This window comes from Ictalurus furcatus, chromosome 12, assembly GCF_023375685.1.
Source record: "Ictalurus furcatus strain D&B chromosome 12, Billie_1.0, whole genome shotgun sequence".
In the NCBI taxonomy this organism is placed as follows: Eukaryota; Metazoa; Chordata; class Actinopteri; order Siluriformes; family Ictaluridae; genus Ictalurus; species Ictalurus furcatus.
Window position 1 is genome coordinate 27,552,424 of NC_071266.1, and position 19,837 is coordinate 27,572,260.

Below are 19,837 nucleotides of genomic sequence, written 5' to 3' on the forward strand. Positions count from 1 at the left end.
AGGAGAGTCCTTCCAGCATTGCTGCCAGTTTACCAGTCAGGTCCTGCAGTCTGGTACATAAAGCTCTCAGAGAGAAAAGTCTCCCTCCTCCTAGAAGTGCTGAAACTCCAAACAGAGAAGAAACCAGTGGAGCTGAGAGACTGCTCAGATGAAGAGAGTGAAGTGAGGAGTTTCCTTCAGTGTCTGCCCTACATCTCACACCTCAGGTTTAAACGGTAAGTTTACAAAGTCCCTGTGTTTATAGACAAAATACTTTACTGGGACACCTGCCCCAAACCAAGATGTTTCAATATTAAATTAGTATTTAAAGACTTTTTCTTGAGGTTGGAATCCTATGTTGGAGCCTTGACATAAATCATAACAGTAATTTATATCACTCACACAGAATCATTTAAATAAAGAAATCAGTTTATATCAGTTATGAGATCCAGGCTATGAACTCAAGTGATGGAAACATGTAGCACTGAAAGTTCACCTGCTGATCATTTAATGGATACAGGACTATTGTTTGTGATCAGTTTGCTGCTACATGCTGTTCCTTCACATGAATACGGCATTACCTGAGATTCAACCCCTATTATTGATCTGAATTGTCATTGTTAGCTACCTACCTTACCCTGAACCTGCTAACACTGGTTATTAGCTGGCTAATGTTAGCCAAGTCAAAGGCATTTTGTTCATTTATTTGTTTATTTATTTTTAAAAGTAATTTACTTTTAACAATTAGTTAAAATAAAATAAAAAAACAGTGAAAGCAAACTCAAATTGAACTCTATACTCTATTTATTTTTGTCAAAATAAACAGTGCCGCTAATACAAACGTACTCTATGCTAATTAATGAATTGCTCAATGGCTGGATAATGTTAGCCATGTTAAAGGCATTTTAAAAAAAAAAGTATTTTATTTTTAAGACTTCATTTAAAAAAAAACAACATTAAACAATTAGTTAAAATATTGAATGCAAACTGAAATTTAACACTATATTTATTTTTGCCAAATCAACAGTGCCTTTAATACAAATCTACCCTACGTTAAATACACTTCTGTCTCGTTTAGCTAGCTAATGTAGATTAGCATTTTAATTAATGGATCTTAAGCCTTGATGTAACTAGACACTAACAGTCCAGGTCTGATTGACTCATGTCTAAATATCTAGATAATTTCACCAGTCACCCAAGTTACTGCGTTATGTAGATCATCATTTTCTATATCAGGAGTCAATAAAAATAAAAATAAAAACACAAGGTAAAATCTGACCTGTGACTGTACCGGCTAGAAATGAACGAGTGCTGTCTGGTTCGTGTTGTCTGTGTGTGAAATGTGATGTTACTGCAACACAGACTGGCCAGCAGGGGGAGAACTAACAATTGTTGGGGAGTTTACCGTTACGTTGAGGAGGGAGAGACTAGGGTGACTAATGTGAAAAAATCAGCAAGTTATTTATTATTCATAAACAAAATCTATATGAATTTGAAGTGAAATTATGTACTACTTTGTTCACCGGTGCACATGCACTAGTAAACTGGGTCAGGTGACGATCATCATTACGTCTTTGCTAAGGTGTCTGCTATGAGACTTAAGTGGGCCTTGTACTTTTTGAATATCTGTATGTTTTTATTTGTGGTATTGTTGCTCAGGAATGTAATATTTTCTTACAAACAGGTTTGATTCAGACTCTGAATCCACTGCATCCATCCAGTTTTTACTGAATCTGAGCATCGCAGCAGTCGACTGTAAATCAGATAAAGGAGAGAGTTTTACTGAGCTTCTGGCATCAGCGTGCAGCTACAACACATTCCCTTTTGGTGAAGTGTATAGATTACAAGAACAACAGAGTGATTTCCTGCTGGATCTGTACTCACGTGTGAAGCAGTATGAGAGTGAAACAGGCAGGAGAGTCCTTCCAGCATTGCTGCCAGTTTACCAGTCAGGTCCTGCAGTCTGGTCCATAAAGCTCTCAGAGAGAAAAGTCTCCCTCCTCCTAGAAGTGCTGAAACTCCAAACAGAGAAGAAACCAGTGGAGCTGAGAGACTGGTCAGATGAAGAGAGTGAAGTGAGGAGTTTCCTTCAGTGTCTGCCCTACATCTCACACCTCAGGTTTAAACGGTAAGTTTACAAAGTCCCTGTGTTTATAGACAAAATACTTTACTGGGACACCTGCCCCAAACCAAGATGTTTCAATATTAAATTAGTATTTAAAGACTTTTTCTTGAGGTTGGAATCCTATGTTGGAGCCTTGACATAAATCATAACAGTAATTTATATCACTCACACAGAATCATTTAAATAAACAAATCAGTTTATATCAGTTATGAGATCCAGGCTATGAACTCAAGTGATGGAAACATGTAGCACTGAAAGTTCACCTGCTGATCATTTAATGGATACAGGACTATTGTTTGTGATCAGTTTGCTGCTACATGCTGTTCCTTCACATGAATACGGCATTACCTGAGATTCAACCCCTATTATTGATCTGAATTGTCATTGTTAGCTACCTACCTTACCCTGAACCTGCTAACACTGGTTATTAGCTGGCTAATGTTAGACACGTTAAAGGCATTTTGTTCATTTATTTGTTTATTTTAAAAAAAAAGTAATTTACTTTTAACAATTAGTTAAAATAAAATAAAAAACAGTGAAAGCAAACTCAAATTGAACTCTATACTCTATTTTTGTCAAAATAAACAGTGCCGCTAATACAAACGTACTCTATGCTAATTAATTAATTGCTTAATAGCTGGATAATGTTAGCCATGTTAAAGGCATTTTTTTAAAAAGTATTTTGTTTTTAAGAATTATTTTTTTTTTTAAAAAACAACCTATTAAACAATTAGTTAAAATATTGAATGCAAACTGAAATTTAACTCTATATTTATTTTTGCCAAATCAACAGTGCCTTTAATACAAATCTACCCTACGTTAAATACACTTCTGTCTCGTTTAGCTAGCTGATGTAGATTAGCATTTTAACTAATGGATCTTAAGCCTTGATGTAACTAAACACTAACAGTCCAGGTCTGATTGACGCACGTCTAAATATCTAGATAATTTCACCAGTCACCCAAGTTACTGCGTTATGTAGATCATCATTTTCTATATCAGGAGTCAATAAAAATAAAAATAAAAACACAAGGTAAAATCTGACCTGTGACTGTACCGGCTAGAAATGAACGAGTGCTGTCTGGTTCGTGTTGTCTGTGTGTGAAATGTGATGTTACTGCAACACAGACTGGCCAGCAGGGGGAGAACTAACAATTGTTAGGGAGTGTACTGTTACGTTGAGGAGGGAGAGACTAGGATGACTAATGTGAAAAAATCAGCAAGTTATTTATTATTCATAAACAAAATCTATATGAATTTGAAGTGAAATTATGTACTACTTTGTTCACCGGTGCACATGCACTAGTAAACTGGGTCAGGTGACGATCATCATTACGTCCTTGCTAAGGTGTCTGCTATGAGACTTAAGTGGGCCTTGTACTTTTTGAATATCTGTATGTTTTTATTTGTGGTATTGTTGCTCAGGAATGTAATATTTTCTTACAAACAGGTTTGATTCAGACTCTGAATCCACTGCATCCATCCAGTTTTTACTGAATCTGAGCATCGCAGCAGTCGACTGTAAATCAGATAAAGGAGAGAGTTTTACTGAGCTTCTGGCATCAGCGTGCAGCTACAACACATTCCCTTTTGGTGAAGTGTATAGATTACAAGAACAACAGAGTGATTTCCTGCTGGATCTGTACTCACGTGTGAAGCAGTATGAGAGTGAAACAGGCAGGAGAGTCCTTCCAGCATTGCTGCCAGTTTACCAGTCAGGTCCTGCAGTCTGGTCCATAAAGCTCTCAGAGAGAAAAGTCTCCCTCCTCCTAGAAGTGCTGAAACTCCAAACAGAGAAGAAACCAGTGGAGCTGAGAGACTGCTCAGATGAAGAGAGTGAAGTGAGGAGTTTCCTTAAGTGTCTGCCCTACATCTCACACCTCAGGTTTAATGAGTAAGTTTACAAAGTCCCTGTGTTTATAGACAAAATACTTTACTGGGACACCTGCCCCAAACCAAGATGTTTCAATATTAAATTAGTATTTAAAGACTTTTTCTTGAGGTTGGAATCCTATGTTGGAGCCTTGACATAAATCATAACAGTAATTTATATCACTCACACAGAATCATTTAAATAAAGAAATCAGTTTATATCAGTTATGAGATCCAGGCTATGAACTCAAGTGATGGAAACATGTAGCACTGAAAGTTCACCTGCTGATCATTTAATGGATACAGGACTATTGTTTGTGATCAGTTTGCTGCTACATGCTGTTCCTTCACATGAATACGGCATTACCTGAGATTCAACCCCTATTATTGATCTGAATTGTCATTGTCAGCTACCTACCTTACCCTGAACCTGCTAACACTGGTTATTAACTGGCTAATGTTAGCCAAGTCAAAGGCATTTTGTTCATTTATTTATTTTTTTAAGTAATTTACTTTTAACAATTAGTTAAAATAAAATAAAAAACAGTGAAAGCAAACTCAAGTTGAACTCTATACTCTATTTATTTTTGTGAAAATAAACAGTGCCACTAATACAAACGTACTCTATGCTAATTAATTAATTGCTTAATAGCTGGATAATGTTAGCCATGTTAAAGGCATTTTTTAAAAATGTATTTTGTTTTTAAGAATTAGTTTTTTAAAAAAACCCACCTATTAAACAATTAGTTGAAATATTGAATGCAAACTGAAATTTAACTCTATATTTATTTTTGCCAAATCAGCAGTGCCTTTAATACAAATCTACCATGCGTTAAATACACTTCTGTCTCGTTTAGCTAGCTGATGTAGATTAGCTTTTTAATTAATGGATCTTAAGCCTTGATGTAACTAGACACTAACAGTCCAGGTCTCATTGACTCATGTCTAAATATCTAGTTAATTTCATGTCACCCAAGTTACTGCGTTATGTAGATGAGAGAGAGAGAGAGAGTGTGTGTGTGTGTGAGAGAGAGAGAGAGAGAGAGTGTCAGTGTGTGTGTGTGTGTGTGAGAGAGAGAGAGAGAGAGAGAGAGAGAGAGAGAGAGAGTGTCAGTGTGTGTGTGTGTGTGAGAGAGAGAGAGAGAGTGTCAGTGTGTGTGTGTGAGAGAAAAAAAGAGTGTGTGTGTGAGAGAGTGTATGTGTGAGAGAGAAAGAGTGTGTGTGTGAGAGAGAGAGACAAAGTGTGTGTGTGTGTGTGTGTGTGAGAGAGAGAGAGAGGGATTGTGTAATAAACAAATAACTAACTAACTAAATAAATAAGTTAGAAGGTTAAGAATTATCACCTTTCAAAAATTAAGAACAAGCTCTTCATCATAAACTGTACACGCAGCCTGGTTAACACACCATGTATAACTGTACACGCAGACTGGTTAACACACCATGTATAACTGTACACGCAGCCTGGTTAACACACCATGTATAACTGTACACGCAGCCTGGTTAACACACCATGTATAACTGTACACGCAGCCTGGTTAACACACCATGTATAACTGTACACGCAGCCTGGTTAACACACCATGTATAACTGTACACGCAGCCTGGTTAACACACCATGTATAACTGTACACGCAGCCTGGTTAACACACCATGTATAACTGTACACGCAGCCTGGTTAACACACCATGTATAACTGTACACACAGCCTGGTTAACACACCATGTATAACTGTACACGCAGCCTGGTTAACACACCATGTATAACTGTACACGCAGCCTGGTTAACACACCATGTATAACTGTACACGCAGCCTGGTTAACACACCATGTATCACAAAAACCCAGTGAGTTATTTGTCAGCCTATAATAAGCAAATTCAGTCTTTAACCTTCCTGCTTCTATCCACTTGAACATTACTTCAGAATCTAGTGGGGCAAGTTGTAAGCGCTTATTCTTCCGTGTTTTCCATATTGAAAAAAACAACAACCACCTTGTTTATACGTAAAGCCGAAACAATGTTACGAAAGCGACCGGCTCTCCTACTGCTAAGAGCATGTCTTCCACAGTCACGCCAGCCTCCGGTACACACCTACACCCTATACGGAGGGACAGAGATGATGTTCCCTTCACATCAGAAGCCTTACCGGCCTTCACAAATCGCGCCACAATCAGTGGATTTTACACACTTGCGCACTATATATTTACTGACTAATAAGGGGGAAAATCCAGAAAACTTTTCATAAGTTTCGAAGAAAAGACCAAAAAATCACATCCACTTTCACCAACACACCCAGATCTCACACAGACCCACTCCCAGCATGCACCACAGAGAGAGTGAGAGAGAGAGTGAGAGAGAAAGTGTGTGTGTGTGTGTGTGTGTGTGTGTGTGTGTGTGTGTGAGAGAGAGAGAGAGAGAGAGAGAGAGAGAGAAAGTGTGTGTGTGTGTGTGTGTGTGTGTGTGTGTGAGAGAGAGAGAGAGAGAGAGAGAGAGAGAGAAAGTGTGTGTGTGAGAGAGAGTGTGTGTGTGTGTGTGTGTGAGAGAGAGAGAGAGAGAGAGAGAGAGAGAGAAAGTGTGTGTGTGAGAGAGTGTGTGTGTGAGAGATAGAGAAAGTGTGTGTGTGTGTGAGAGAGAGAGCGTGTGAGAGAGAGAGTGTGTGTGAGTGTGAGAGAGTGAGAGTGAGTGTGAGAGAGTGAGAGTGAGTGTGAGAGAGAGAGAGTGTGTATATGTGTGTGTGTGTGAGAGAGAGCGAGCGTTCTCTTAATAGACTTAAATGGGAAGTTTATATACGAGTTCTTCCCTAAACACAGAGTAGCCAAACTCAGTGCCCTCAAACTGCTGAATGTGGACAAACTCGAGTCACCAAGCCATGAGAGTGTCATGGCATTACCTGAGATTCCACCCCTATTAATGATCTGAATTGTCATTGTTAGCTAGCTTTTGTTACTTTACTCTGATCATGCTAACACTTGTTAGCTGAGGTAAAAGCATTTTGTTGTTTATTTATTTATTTATTTATTTTAAAATTTTTGCTTTTTTAAGTATTGTGTTTTTTACAGTCCAGGTCTGATTGACTCATGTCTAAATATCTAGATAATTTCACCAGTCACCCAAGTTACTGCGTTATGTAGATCATCATTTTCTATATCAGGAGTCAATAAAAATAAAAATAAAAACACAAGGTAAAATCTGACCTGTGACTGTACCGGCTAGAAATGAACGAGTGCTGTCTGGTTCGTGTTGTCTGTGTGTGAAATGTGATGTTACTGCAACACAGACTGGCCAGCAGGGGGAGAACTAACAATTGTTAGGGAGTGTACTGTTACGTTGAGGAGGGAGAGACTAGGGTGACTAATGTGAAAAAATCAGCAAGTTATTTATTATTCATAAACAAAATCTATATGAATTTGAAGTGAAATTATTTACTACTTTGTTCACCGGTGCACATGCACTAGTAAACTGGGTCAGGTGACGATCATCATTACGTCCTTGCTAAGGTGTCTGCTATGAGACTTAAGTGGTCCTTGTACTTTTTGAATATCTGTATGTTTTTATTTGTGGTATTGTTGCTCAGGAATGTAATATTTTCTTACAAACAGGTTTGATTCAGACTCTGAATCCACTGCATCCATCCAGTTTTTACTGAATCTGAGCATCGCAGCAGTCGACTGTAAATCAGATAAAGGAGAGAGTTTTACTGAGCTTCTGGCATCAGTGTGCAGCTACAACACATTCCCTTTTGATGAAGAGTTTGATGAATTCCAAGAACAACAGAGAGATTTCCTGCTGGATCTGTACTCACGTGTGAAGCAGTATGAGAGTGAAACAGGCAGGAGAGTCCTTCCAGCATTGCTGCCAGTTTACCAGTCAGTTCCTGCAGTCTGGTCCATAAAGCTCTCAGAGAGAAAAGTCTCCCTCCTCCTAGAAGTGCTGAAACTCCAAACAGAGAAGAAACCAGTGGAGCTGAGAGACTGCTCAGATGAAGAGAGTGAAGTGAGGAGTTTCCTTCAGTGTCTGCCCTACATCTCCGAGCTCAGGTTTGATCTGAATGCTGCATCTTCATAGTTGCAAGACCCTTGCTTATTAATGTTTTTTTTTTTTTACAGAAACATGTTAATAAGCAGAAACTCTTTTATAGTCTTACAGCATATATAATATGATTAAGTATAAAATTTAAAGTGTTTTGTCTAATTATAGATTAAAACAATTAAACTTTAAATTCTTCATGATTTTTCAGACTAATCTTAGACCTGATTATTAGGAAACTAAATATTAATTTCTTCCAGTGCTTACAGTTTGTACATATTTATTTACTCAGCATTCCACTGTAAAGTCAGTTTTTGTATCTGATGCAAACAGTGCTGCCAGAAAGTTTGTGAACCCTTTACAGTTATTTCTCCATAAAATTGACATGAAATGTGATCAGATCTTCATCTAAGTCCTGAAACTGGATAACAAGAACCCAATTAAACAAATGATGCAAAAACATGATCGTTTTTACATTTATTAATTAAACAAAATAGTATTGGGGGAAGTCACAAAGAACCCCATTCAGGGCCAGCGCTACCTAAAAAGCGACAAGTGTTGTCCCCCTATCTATATAGAGGAGAAATGAGTCACAAGCATGACGGTTTGTGTTACTTCCACGAGAGCTTTACTGAATGGAAAATTGCCGCTTTTCCTCCAGGTATGTGGGCGGAGACTAAAGCAATCGATCCCAGAGTGCAGGATTCAGACCATCTTAATAGATGACTGATCAGCGTTATACTTACTTGAATCATCAATGTATTAACACATGAAAGTGGAACAACAGCGAAAAACAAATACTCTTTTAACCCTCTTTTTTTTTAAACATTTGACTATTTAACAACACATTTCAACTTGTCACAGAAGCAGGTGCATAGGGCCCACATGGCCACCAGGGGGTCCCAGGCCATGGGTTCAGACAGTAACATTTGGTAATGTGCATTAATTTTTGAAAAGGAAGAGGCAGTTTTATCAATCTGGTGCAGAGAAGGGGAAAAAGAAGAAAGGAGCAAGATAAGGGAATGTGTTCAATTTTGACAAGATATAGATTTGTTCAAATGTGACGATTGCTGCGTCGTATCTTATCGGTTTAATTCAGCATTTTGTGCTGTGCGAGTGCTGTGATTTGAAGATGTTGTGCACATGTAACAACAGTGACACTGTCAGTCACCTTTTAAAAATACTTAATTCTGGACAGACAGCGGCTGTGTGTGTATATGTGTGTGTGTGTGTGTGTGTGTGTGTGTGTGTGTGTGTGTGTGTGTGAGAGAGAGAGAGAGAGGTGTGATGCTTGGATGAGGAGCTCTTTTTGGGGAAGGCGGGGAGCTAATGGGAGAGGGAAGGGTTCTGTAATTGGAATGTTTGTGTACTTTGTTATTTGCACTGCACAGTCTTAAAAAATATTTAACTTATTTATTGATTTATATAAACTTTACAATATTTTATTGTTAATTTGACATATTGTCCCTAATATTACATCAGTGTGTTATAATCTGTCACTGTAGGGCGTGTATATTGGGGATGGGGGTGGTTAGGTGAAACCGTAGGTATAGGGGGACCCAATTTGCAAATCTGCTTGGGGCCCCCAACATGCTAAAGCTGGCTCTGGTAACATCTAAGGACCTAAAGACCACTCTTTTGTTGAATAATGTCCATGTTCATGATGAGGAAGGCATCATTCTCCAAAAAGAACACTGCTGCCCATCTGAAGTTTACTCAAGACCACATGGAAAAGCCAGAAGCTATTGGAAGAATGTTCTGTGGACATATGAATCCAAAATATAACTTTTTGGTTCAAATAATAAGTGTTATGTTTGGCAAAAACCAATAACTGCATGCCAACACAAGAACCTAATCCCAGCTGGGAAGCATGGGGGTGGCAGTATCATGGATTGGGGCAGTTTTGCTGCCTCTGGTCCAGGACAGCTTGCCATTGTTGATGGACCCATGATTTCTGTATTGTACCAGCAGATTCTACAGGAGAATGTCAGGATACATATCTGTGAACTGAAGCTTAACTGTAAGTGGGTCATGCAGCAAGACAACCACCCTAAGCACACAAGTGAGTCTACAGAAATTGGTTAAAGCAGAATAAATGTAACATTTTTGAATGGCCAAGTCCAGACCTTAACCCAATAGCAGTGGTGTGGAAGGACCTAAAAGGAGCAGGTCATGCAAGGAAGCCCACCAACATCACTGAGTTGAGGCAGTTTTGTAAGGAAGAATGGAGCAAAATTCCTCACCAGGATTTATCACCAGTTACCAGAAACATTTCGTTAATGTTATTGCTGCTCAAGTTGCATCAGTTACTAAATGCAAATTTTCACATACTTTTTCCAGCACAGATATTTAATGTTTTATATTTTTGCTCAAATTTAATAATCTTTAATAAGCTTAATAATCTCTTTATTAAGTTTTAGGACTGAGATGAAGATCTGATCACATTTCAGATCAAATTTATGCAGAAATACAGAAACTTTCTAGCGGCACATCTAACATGTCATTTATGGAATTTTACAAACAATAAGTTAATGCCCTATTTATGTTTTTTAAAAAATTATTATTATTATTATTTTTACATTAAAACTGTCTGTTTTAGATGTGGGGAAAATATAATTCCACGTTTAAGTAAAGCAGTTGTTGACTGCACAGAAGATACAGAGTTGGTGAGAGCTTTCTTTGCTGCCGTGGACTTCATCTTCATTATAGACTGGGTTTTAACCACTCGTGAGTGCAGGGCTGTGAGGAAAGTGCTACGTCTCTCAGACTCCAAACTCAAACTCACTCTGAAACCCCGAGCCATCTCTCTCCGAGGGGCCAGACTGCTCTTCAGACACATCACACACCTACAGAAACTCTGGTAAGTTATTAATCAGTTTCTTAATTTTCACACCAGGTTATATAACTTCATTAAGGTTTAGTATGCAAGAGTGAAATTTAGCTGGACCATGAAATCCCCTTTAATGAATGTGTTTGGTGAACGCTTGTCAGCCTGAGTGACCGTGTGGTAGGGAGGATGGTCCGAGCATTTGGAGCAGTGAGAGCTGGTGGCTCGTTGGTCATTGAGGAGCTCTGTCTGAGTCTTAACAGCATAAACCCAAAGAAAGAGATCTTCACATTTCTGAGCAGTTTGTCTTCTCTCCTGAACATCTGGACTGTTCACTGTGTGAATCTCACTGAGTGCAGGATGGAGGCTCACTCTCTCATCAGCCTCATGTGTCATCCTGGGAATTTAAAGATCAGGTCAGTTTACAGTGAACATCTTTATCAAATAAAAATGGTCAATATTTTTATCTATAAACATCATGTGTATGTGTGTAGATTATCGAAAGAGACTCTCCAGCAGTTTACCAGTCTGCTGTGTGAGGTGCAGGATGGGGAACTGACCCGCTTTTTCCTGGAGAAGGTGGGAGGAGACCTGACTTCCTGTTCTCTCAGTTGGGAGGAGCTTATCCATTTTCTCCAGCAGCGAGTTTGCCGCATTAGTGCAAACATCAGAAAGAGCAAAATCACATATAATCACATCAGACAGATTCTTCCTCTACTGTCTGAAATTCAGTTTAAACGGTAAGAAGGTATACATATAATGTGTAACGGTAACATTCAAATTCTGAATTTTATTATATTAATACATTTCCTCTACTTTGGATGTTAATAAGAGATCTGTATTTAAATTAAGATTTTTTAAATATGAATATGGATGTTTTGTCATGTTGAATTTATTTACTCTAATTATGCATATGCATATGTCTTAATTCTTTAACCTTTTGATCTTTTGTTTAAAATAATTCACAAAAATACTCTGTTCTCATGGATATCAAACAACTGCAAAAAAACATAGGTTTATCAAAAATATATATATTTTTTAAATATAAGTGTGCAACAATTATTGGCACCCTTTTAGTCAATATTTTGTGCTACCTCCCTTTGCCAAGATAACAGCTCTGAGTCTTCTCCTATAATGCCTGATGAGGTTGGAGAATACATGGCGAGGGATCTGAGACCGTTCCTCCATACAGAATCTCTCCAGATCCTTCACATTTCGAGGTCCACACTGGTGGACTCTCCTCTTCAGTTCACCCCACAGGTTTTCTATGGGTTGAGGTCAGGGGACTGGGATGGCCATGGCAGGACCTTGACTTCTGCAATTCTCCAGCTATGATCCTTGGAGGTTTTTTGGCCACTCGAACCATCCCCTTCAAAGTCCATTGAAAAAGTATAGATACACATCCTCTTCCAGGTCGATTCGTAACATTTCCAGTTGACTGGAACTTCTTAATTATTGCCCTGATGGTGGAAATGGGCATTTTCAATACTTGTGCTATTTTCTTATAGCCACATCTAATTTTGTGTAGCTCAACAACCTTTTGCCGCACATCACAGCTATATTCCTTGGTCTTACTCATTATGTGTTATGAATGACTAAGGGAATTTGTCCTATGTGTTACCTCATATTTATACCCCTGTGAAACAGGAAGTTATGGTTGAACAATTTCTTGTTTGTAGTCACTCAGGTGTACAATTATTATTATTTTTTTAATTTCAATGGGAATATACTTCAAATATATTTTTCTCATATGAATTCATGGGGCACACATATATTTAACAAAGTTTTTTTTTGATTAACCTGTGTTTTGTTTGCAATTGTTTGATATCCATGAGAGCAGAGTAGTTTAGTTAATTCTTTTAACAAAAGATCAAAAGGTTACACAATACATTTTTCACAGCCTTCTTTGCTCATATTTATTAAGGGTGCTCATATTAGCAGAGGGCACTGTATCTCCTTTGAAAGAATTTCTGCTTTCATACTCAACCTTTAAATGTTGAGTAGCAATTTAAGACTATTACTTGGGTTACACTCTAAAATGTTTACTTTGTTTTGAATAATTTATTATTAAATAATGTTTGTGATGTACTGTGCAGAACTTTTGCAAGCTTCGTAAACTGAAACTAATTATTTTGAACATTAATACGAATGTACTATAGTGAATTGTGCCTGGTAATCCACTTTCAGAGAGTTAAGTTCCAAAGCTGTCACTGATTATTGTTCATCAAAATATTAATTTAAATTATGTTGATTTTAGACTCATATTGGCAAATGGTAATCATTAATAAAATGTGGAGAAAGGCAAGGAATAAAAAAACAAGAATTGTCTCTTTTACATTAAGGGAAAAATAATTATTTGATTATGGATTGATGTGTTTGTACCCTCCACAGATTGAACCCCAGTGTTGTGCTGTCAATCATCAGAGAGATCTATGAGACTGGCTCTGCTCACTGTGTGTCCAGTCTGTTGAGATCAACACACAGCTGTATCAACCTGAACAATACAGAGCTGGACTCTTACCACTGTACTGCCCTGTGCTTCACCCTCCAACACTGTACTTCTGTCTCTCTGAGCCTGCTGTGGACCTCCATACCAGAGGGGGAGCTGGTGAAGATTCTGTCTCTGTTCAACGGAGTTTCTCAGCTCAGGTAACTCAGCGTTCACAAATCTACTTTAGAGTAATAGAAATTGCAGAAATAAAAAAATGCATAAGTGTCACAAATAAAATGCTTGTTTTCCTTGCTCTCAGTGTTGACAGGGTCCTGTTGCTGAAGTTGCTCCACTGCTGCAGTATCTCTGAGCTTCAGCAGGGGGCAGCAGCAGCAGTTTTCTCTGCTCTGCAGAACAGACTGGACTTCTCTTGTAGCACTGGTTTGGATCTGAGCACAGAAACACAGGATAACACTCTGCATCTGACCACTGAGGACTGCAGAGACATCAGCACTGCTATTCAGCAATCTCTCCAACTTACAGAGCTCAATCTAAAGGACTGTGAGATGGAGGACACTGGAGTGGACATGTTCTTCCTCATTCTACATACTGTGAAACTGCGGTGAGACACATACAGGACAAAGCTCATTCAAGACAGAGTTTGTACATTTTTAACCTGTTCTAGTAAAAATCATGCTGAACTGGACCTGTACTTTTTGGAAAGACAAAATTAAACTCATTGAATAATTAATTACTAGAATATGTGTGACTGTATATTAGAGGTTATAATTCTATGAGTGACTCACTTCTTTTTTTCTCTCTCTCTCTGTCTCTCTCTCTCGTCCTTACTCAGCTGTAGTAAAACTTTGTTGCTCCGGTTCCTGGCTCGTCTCCAGGTGGTGAATGAGTTAGACTGTGTGAGGCATGCTATGTACCTCTCCCAGGCATTGGATGGAGAGATGGACCTCAGTAAGACCCCTCTGGACCTCCCTGCCTGTAGATCACTCGCGTTGTTTCTGGAATTTTCTGAAGGTCTGTCAGAACTGGACCTCAGCCACTGCCAACTCGCTGATCACAGCCTGGAGGTGCTGTTCCCACACCTGCATAAAGCAGCTGTCCTGGAGTGAGTATGCTGTGTGTGTGCGTGTGTGTGCACCTGTGTTTGAGTATGCTAGAGTGAGAATGCGACAGTGTGTACTTATATGGGGAAAAAAGTACACCCTCCTTCAATTCATTTCTTTTTATTTACCAGCATTAAATAACAATTTTGTCATCCTCACCAACTTCTATAAATAAACAGCTAACCTCAGATGACAAAAAAATAACACAACAGATTTCAATATGTAGTCATTTTTTCAAGTAAACCAACATTCAGAAACCGGGGGTGGGGGGGTATTGTGAATAGGTTCAGCATTTCTACTAGCACAATCATTAAGAGAGTAATTAGCACTGATTAGTAATGAGCAATTGCAAATGAAATGCCCTACATGAGTTTATCATCAAGAAGTGTGACTACCTTTATAAAAGCCGAACTTTTGGCAGTTTGGTGTTCTGGAGCACTCAGGTGTGTCTACATCATAACAAGAAGAAAGGACATCAGTCGTGACCTCAGAGAAGCAATTGTTGCTGCTTGTTATTCTGCTAAGTGTTATAAAGTCATCTCCAAACTTTTTGAAATTCACCATTCTACAGTGAAAATGATTGTTTACAGTGAAAATGAAGAGTCATCAAAACAGTTGCCAATCTTCTCAGGAGTGGGTGTCTCAGTAAATTCAGTCAATGGTCTGACCATTTAATGCCCAGAGATATAAAGCAAATCCCAATAGCTACATCATGTGACCAACAGGACTGCCTTAAATGTTTATGTTCATGACGGCACAATCAGAAAAAGACTGAATAAGTACTGTGTGGCTTTCATGGAAGGACTGCTAGGAAATAGCCCCTTCTGTCCAAAAAGAATATGGAGCATGACTTAGGTTTAAAAAATCGCATCTGAAAAACCACAAAAGTTCAGGAATAATAACCTTCAGACTGATGAGACCAAGGTGGAGATGTTTGCTCATCATGCACAGTGCCTTGTTTGGTGAAAACCGAACACAGCATATCACTACAAACACCTCGTACCAACTGTAAAGCACAGTGGTGGAGGGGTGATGATTTGGACTTGTTTTGCAGCCACAAGGCCTGGGAAACGTGGTCACTGAGACAACGATGAACTCAACTTTATACCAGAATATACATGAGACAAATGTGAGTCCATCTGTCCAGCAGCTTAAGCCGGGATGAAATTGGGTCATGCAACAAGTTCAGACCTCAACCCCATTTGAGATGCTGTGCCGAGATTGCTAGAGAGCTGTACAAAAACAAATGCCCTCAAACATCAATGAACGGAAGCAATATTGTAAAGAAGTGTGGGCCAAAATTTCTTCCAAGTGATGTGAGAGACAGATAAACTCCTACAGAAAATGTTTACTTCAAGTTCTTGTTGGGTGTACTTTTTTTTTCCCCACCTGGTTTGAGAATGTTTGTTTAAGTTTTGGGTAAATTTTGGGTAAATTGTGTTTTTTTTTTTCTTTGTTGTCTCCTGAGGTTGATTGTTTACAGAAGTAGGTGACGACCACACAATTGTTATTAAAGCCCAGATAATTCAAATCTTCTCATGTTTTTTTTTTCTTGCCCTTAGCCTCAGTCACAATGGCATAGACGACTGTTTAGCAGGAAGAATCTACACAGTTGTTTCCACTAGCAGCAACATACAGACAGTTCGGTAGGTGTGCATGGATGTTTTTGTGCAGTGTTTTCATACATATATTTAAGCAATATGGCGCAATAAAATGATAATTTAATATCATGTAAGTGACATTTCGGAAACTATATGGCCAAATGTTTTGCTTGTTTTTCCTCCGCTAGCAGAAATAGATCGTAAAGAAGCCACACCCACTTTATTGATTTGTAAATTCCCATTAATGCTGCTTCTGGTAGAATTGGCCTACCTACTTCCTTTTCATCTTCATCTGACGAGCTTTCATATATTAATATTAAGTTAAAAGTTCTTGAAAAGAATAGTCTTCCATGTCCACTGATGATGTTACTAACACTACTGTAGTAACCATTTCAAATCAGGAAGTGGAATTGTATGTGGCAAACACAGACAAGTGGAGTGAAACACACAGTGAAATGTCTCACTGCGGTTATAGGTACTATATACTGACTCACTATTCGCCCCTCGACCAATGAAATTAGTGGACCGGAACTAGCTGTATAAATACAGTATATACACTATGGCCAATAGTATGTGGGCACGTGACCATCAAACCCATATGTGCTTCTTTCCCAACCTGTTAACACAAAGTTGGAAGCACAGAATTATACAGAATGTCTTTGTACGCTGTAGCTTTACAATTTCTCTCCACTGGAAGTAAGAGGCCCAAACCTGTTCCAGCATGACAATGCCCCTATACACAAAGCGATCTCCATGAAGACATGTTGAGTGGAAGAACTCGAGTGTCCTGCACAGACCCCTGACCTCAACCCCACTTAACACCTTTGGCATGAACTGGAACTGGAGCTTCCTCTCATCAACATCAGCGCCTGACCTCTGCCTCACGAATGCTCTTGTAGCTGAATGAACACAACTCCCCACAGCCATGCCCCAAAATCTAGTAGAAAGCCTTCCCAGAAGAGTGGAGCTTATGGTGGAATGGGTGTGTTGGTTAGGTGTGCACAAACATTTGGCCATATAGTGTATGTATAAAGATGGTTGTGGAACTGGGGTGTATGTAATGGCTGACCTTTTTAATTAAAGAGATATTATTAATTAAATGTAATTATATAATACTATTTAATTTTTATTCAAATGTACTTTAATATTTTTTGTGTCTTCAGACTCTTCAACAACAGAATTACTGATATCGAGCCTTTCCGAAAAGACAAGCGTTTCGAGGTCTGGTGATGAGTGTGGACCAGTGTCCTGTTTTCACACTTCTCCCTAAACACTACAAGGAGTAAAGAATGAAGCATAGAGTCCTCATTATTTTATCCTTGTTATTCTATTATCTTAATTCTATTTTTTCTTATTATTTAATTATTGATTCTGCTGTAACCTTTGTGTGTCCAATTATTTTAAAATTTCATGGCTTGTTAACATGATATGTTAAATGTCTATTTTATTTTTATGTTAGTATTTGAAATTATGTTTTGGGTAGGGACTGGAAGGAAAGGAAAAGTGTATGTTAATAATAATTACCCCCCCCCCCCCCCCAGAATGTTAATGGTATTTTACAACATTAAACATGGAGTTGGGCCAATACTGGACTCTTAAGTGTTTCTTAATCTAATGGTATAAATATACATTCAGTCCATTGGGAAAAATTCATATGCAAGACTAGCACTGCATACAACAGCTCCAATAATTTCCTACAAAGAAAGCATTGTTATTTGAAAACTTAGAACCTACTTCCTGCAGAAGTCAGATCACCTGTAGAGAAAATTATATGCATTTTAAGATCAGATGATATGGAGAGGAGGGGACACTAATCATGCACAACGTGTTTATTTTAAAATTGTATATGCTGCATTTCAACATTCTTAAAAACGCCAAGTAAGCAACACATGCGGTTGTGTCATTCTGCAAAATCAGTTTAGCATGAAAGGAAAGTGATGAAGAGCATGGGGCGTGCTTTATGAACCTTTTGCTCATGAATCCTTAAAGAGATAATGAGGATAAAGAGCTCATGAGTGAAGGGAACATACCATGTGCCAGATAATGGTAGCTAATAATGAGCGCCTCCTCTCAGACAGGACCCACTCTTATCAGGCACCTATTAATAAACCCATAACTCTGTTTGTGTAATAATAGTGTATTGTTTACCTCCTGATCACATCTTTATTACACTGTTTTACACTCTTCCTCGCAGTGTATGTCATATCCTGAGCAGGTATGCATGCATGGGTTATAGTAACTCTTTAGAAAACCGATGGCTACTCACTGAGAAAACTTATGTAATAATCCAATTATATGGCACTGTAAGAACTCCTCACTGGACTGCAATGCCCTCCTGATTGGCAGAGGGTGACTCTCTCCATACTCATACTGAACTCTGCTACTCATTAGGCCTGACTTGTTACACCTGGGTTTTTACCCCCTATTTAAACAGCCTTGAACTAAGTCTCATTGTTCACTCTTGAGCCAATGTTACCTATTGCCTGCTCCAAGCTAAGTCTGTGTAGTTCATGGTTTTTGGGCCCTTGTGTCTGTTTGATTTTCTTTTTTTCCTTTACTGTTGCTCTTTTTGTTAGTAAAGACTCTGTTGTGGATTATCTCTACCTCCTTACCTCGGATTCATTACTCAGTGACCTTGTACATGAGAGACCCGGGTTTGACTCCCACCTAAGGAAGCCTCTTACAGGCACAAGGCATGAGAAGGGGAGGAGTATCTGTATAAAGCTGGTGTATTTCCCACATGATTTAGCAATTAATTTGCCCCACACGTTGAAGTCTCTTCAATGGTGTCAGGAAGCCTTGGATAAGCAGTGAACCCTACTAACCCCAAAAGCCAGTGGGCTAAAGGACTTTGTAACAAATAACCACCTGGGTAATGCCTGACATACAATTGTATGCAAAGGTTTAGATACCTCTGGCCAAATTACATATTTTATTGATTTTTGAAATTGACTGTTGACAACCACTGGAGCAAATTATTAAAAAAAATATATTCCTGCAGTAAATGGTTAATGCATAGCTACATTAAATTTGATGAATTACAATCTAAACATAAATAATAATTGTGATATGCAAAAGTTTGGACACCATTACAGTTGTAAAGTCCAAGAACTTAATTTACTTGCAACAGTATTTATTAATCTAAAAAGGTATTTGCCCAATGTGGGCTAGCCAGCAGTGATCCCACATGGGATTTGTGTGGGCTGGCCACAGAAAACATTTTAGATCATTTTTGGGATTTGTATGGGATAGCCTTTGCCCACACTACCCACACCTTGCCTATAAAGGGCCAATGTGGGCATGTTTGCTGGATTCCCTACCTTATTAATTAGAAGTAGGTTATAAACGTACCTAACAACAGAATAATAATATAGTAAAATAATAGTGGGGAAATGCATAATAATGACCAGTAAAGTAATAATAATAATAATAATAATAATACCCAGTGAAAAAAATTGAAAGGCACTACAGAATTATAAGGAGCTATTGAGCTCTCTCTTTTCAATAAGTGACTTAATTGACTAATTAATTATACTTTACATGTTTCCCATCATTAAGTTCTTATATAGAAGTAGTTGAGGCCAGATGCTTATTCCAGTTAACTAGCTCGTTTTTATTCAGAGGTCCGTTCCACTCAACACCTCAATGTTGGGCAATTGCATTACTATCATTAAGGACAGTAATGAATTATTATATTATATTATGTTCATTATTTCAAATTGAGTCCATATGTATATAATTTGATATTTGTTTTGCAGTGAATTCCAACCTGTGTATGTGTCACACAAGCACTTTTATTCAAACAAGTCACACAAGTCATACAAACACACTATGACAGTCACTCCAGGATTGCATAAA

The 19,837-nt window shown here is 38.3% G+C and overlaps 1 protein-coding gene across 1 annotated transcript in view; it reads left to right on the forward strand.

Moving 5' to 3' along the window:
* LOC128616285 (uncharacterized) overlaps window positions 1-19,052 on the forward strand; it is a 77,390-nt gene extending 58,338 nt beyond the window's left edge. The window contains exons 9-20 of the mRNA XM_053638862.1: window positions 1-215; window positions 1,664-2,107; window positions 3,555-3,989; window positions 7,573-8,010; window positions 10,599-10,859; window positions 10,991-11,242; window positions 11,321-11,566; window positions 13,218-13,475; window positions 13,577-13,879; window positions 14,111-14,380; window positions 15,941-16,024; window positions 17,143-19,052. The exon at window positions 1-215 is cut by the window's left edge and continues 229 nt beyond it. Of these exons, the coding sequence (XP_053494837.1) occupies window positions 1-215; window positions 1,664-2,107; window positions 3,555-3,989; window positions 7,573-8,010; window positions 10,599-10,859; window positions 10,991-11,242; window positions 11,321-11,566; window positions 13,218-13,475; window positions 13,577-13,879; window positions 14,111-14,380; window positions 15,941-16,024; window positions 17,143-17,209 (3,273 nt within the window). The 3' untranslated portion in view covers window positions 17,210-19,052. The remainder of the gene's footprint in view (window positions 216-1,663; window positions 2,108-3,554; window positions 3,990-7,572; window positions 8,011-10,598; window positions 10,860-10,990; window positions 11,243-11,320; window positions 11,567-13,217; window positions 13,476-13,576; window positions 13,880-14,110; window positions 14,381-15,940; window positions 16,025-17,142) is intronic.
* The last annotated feature ends 785 nt before the right edge of the window (window positions 19,053-19,837 follow it).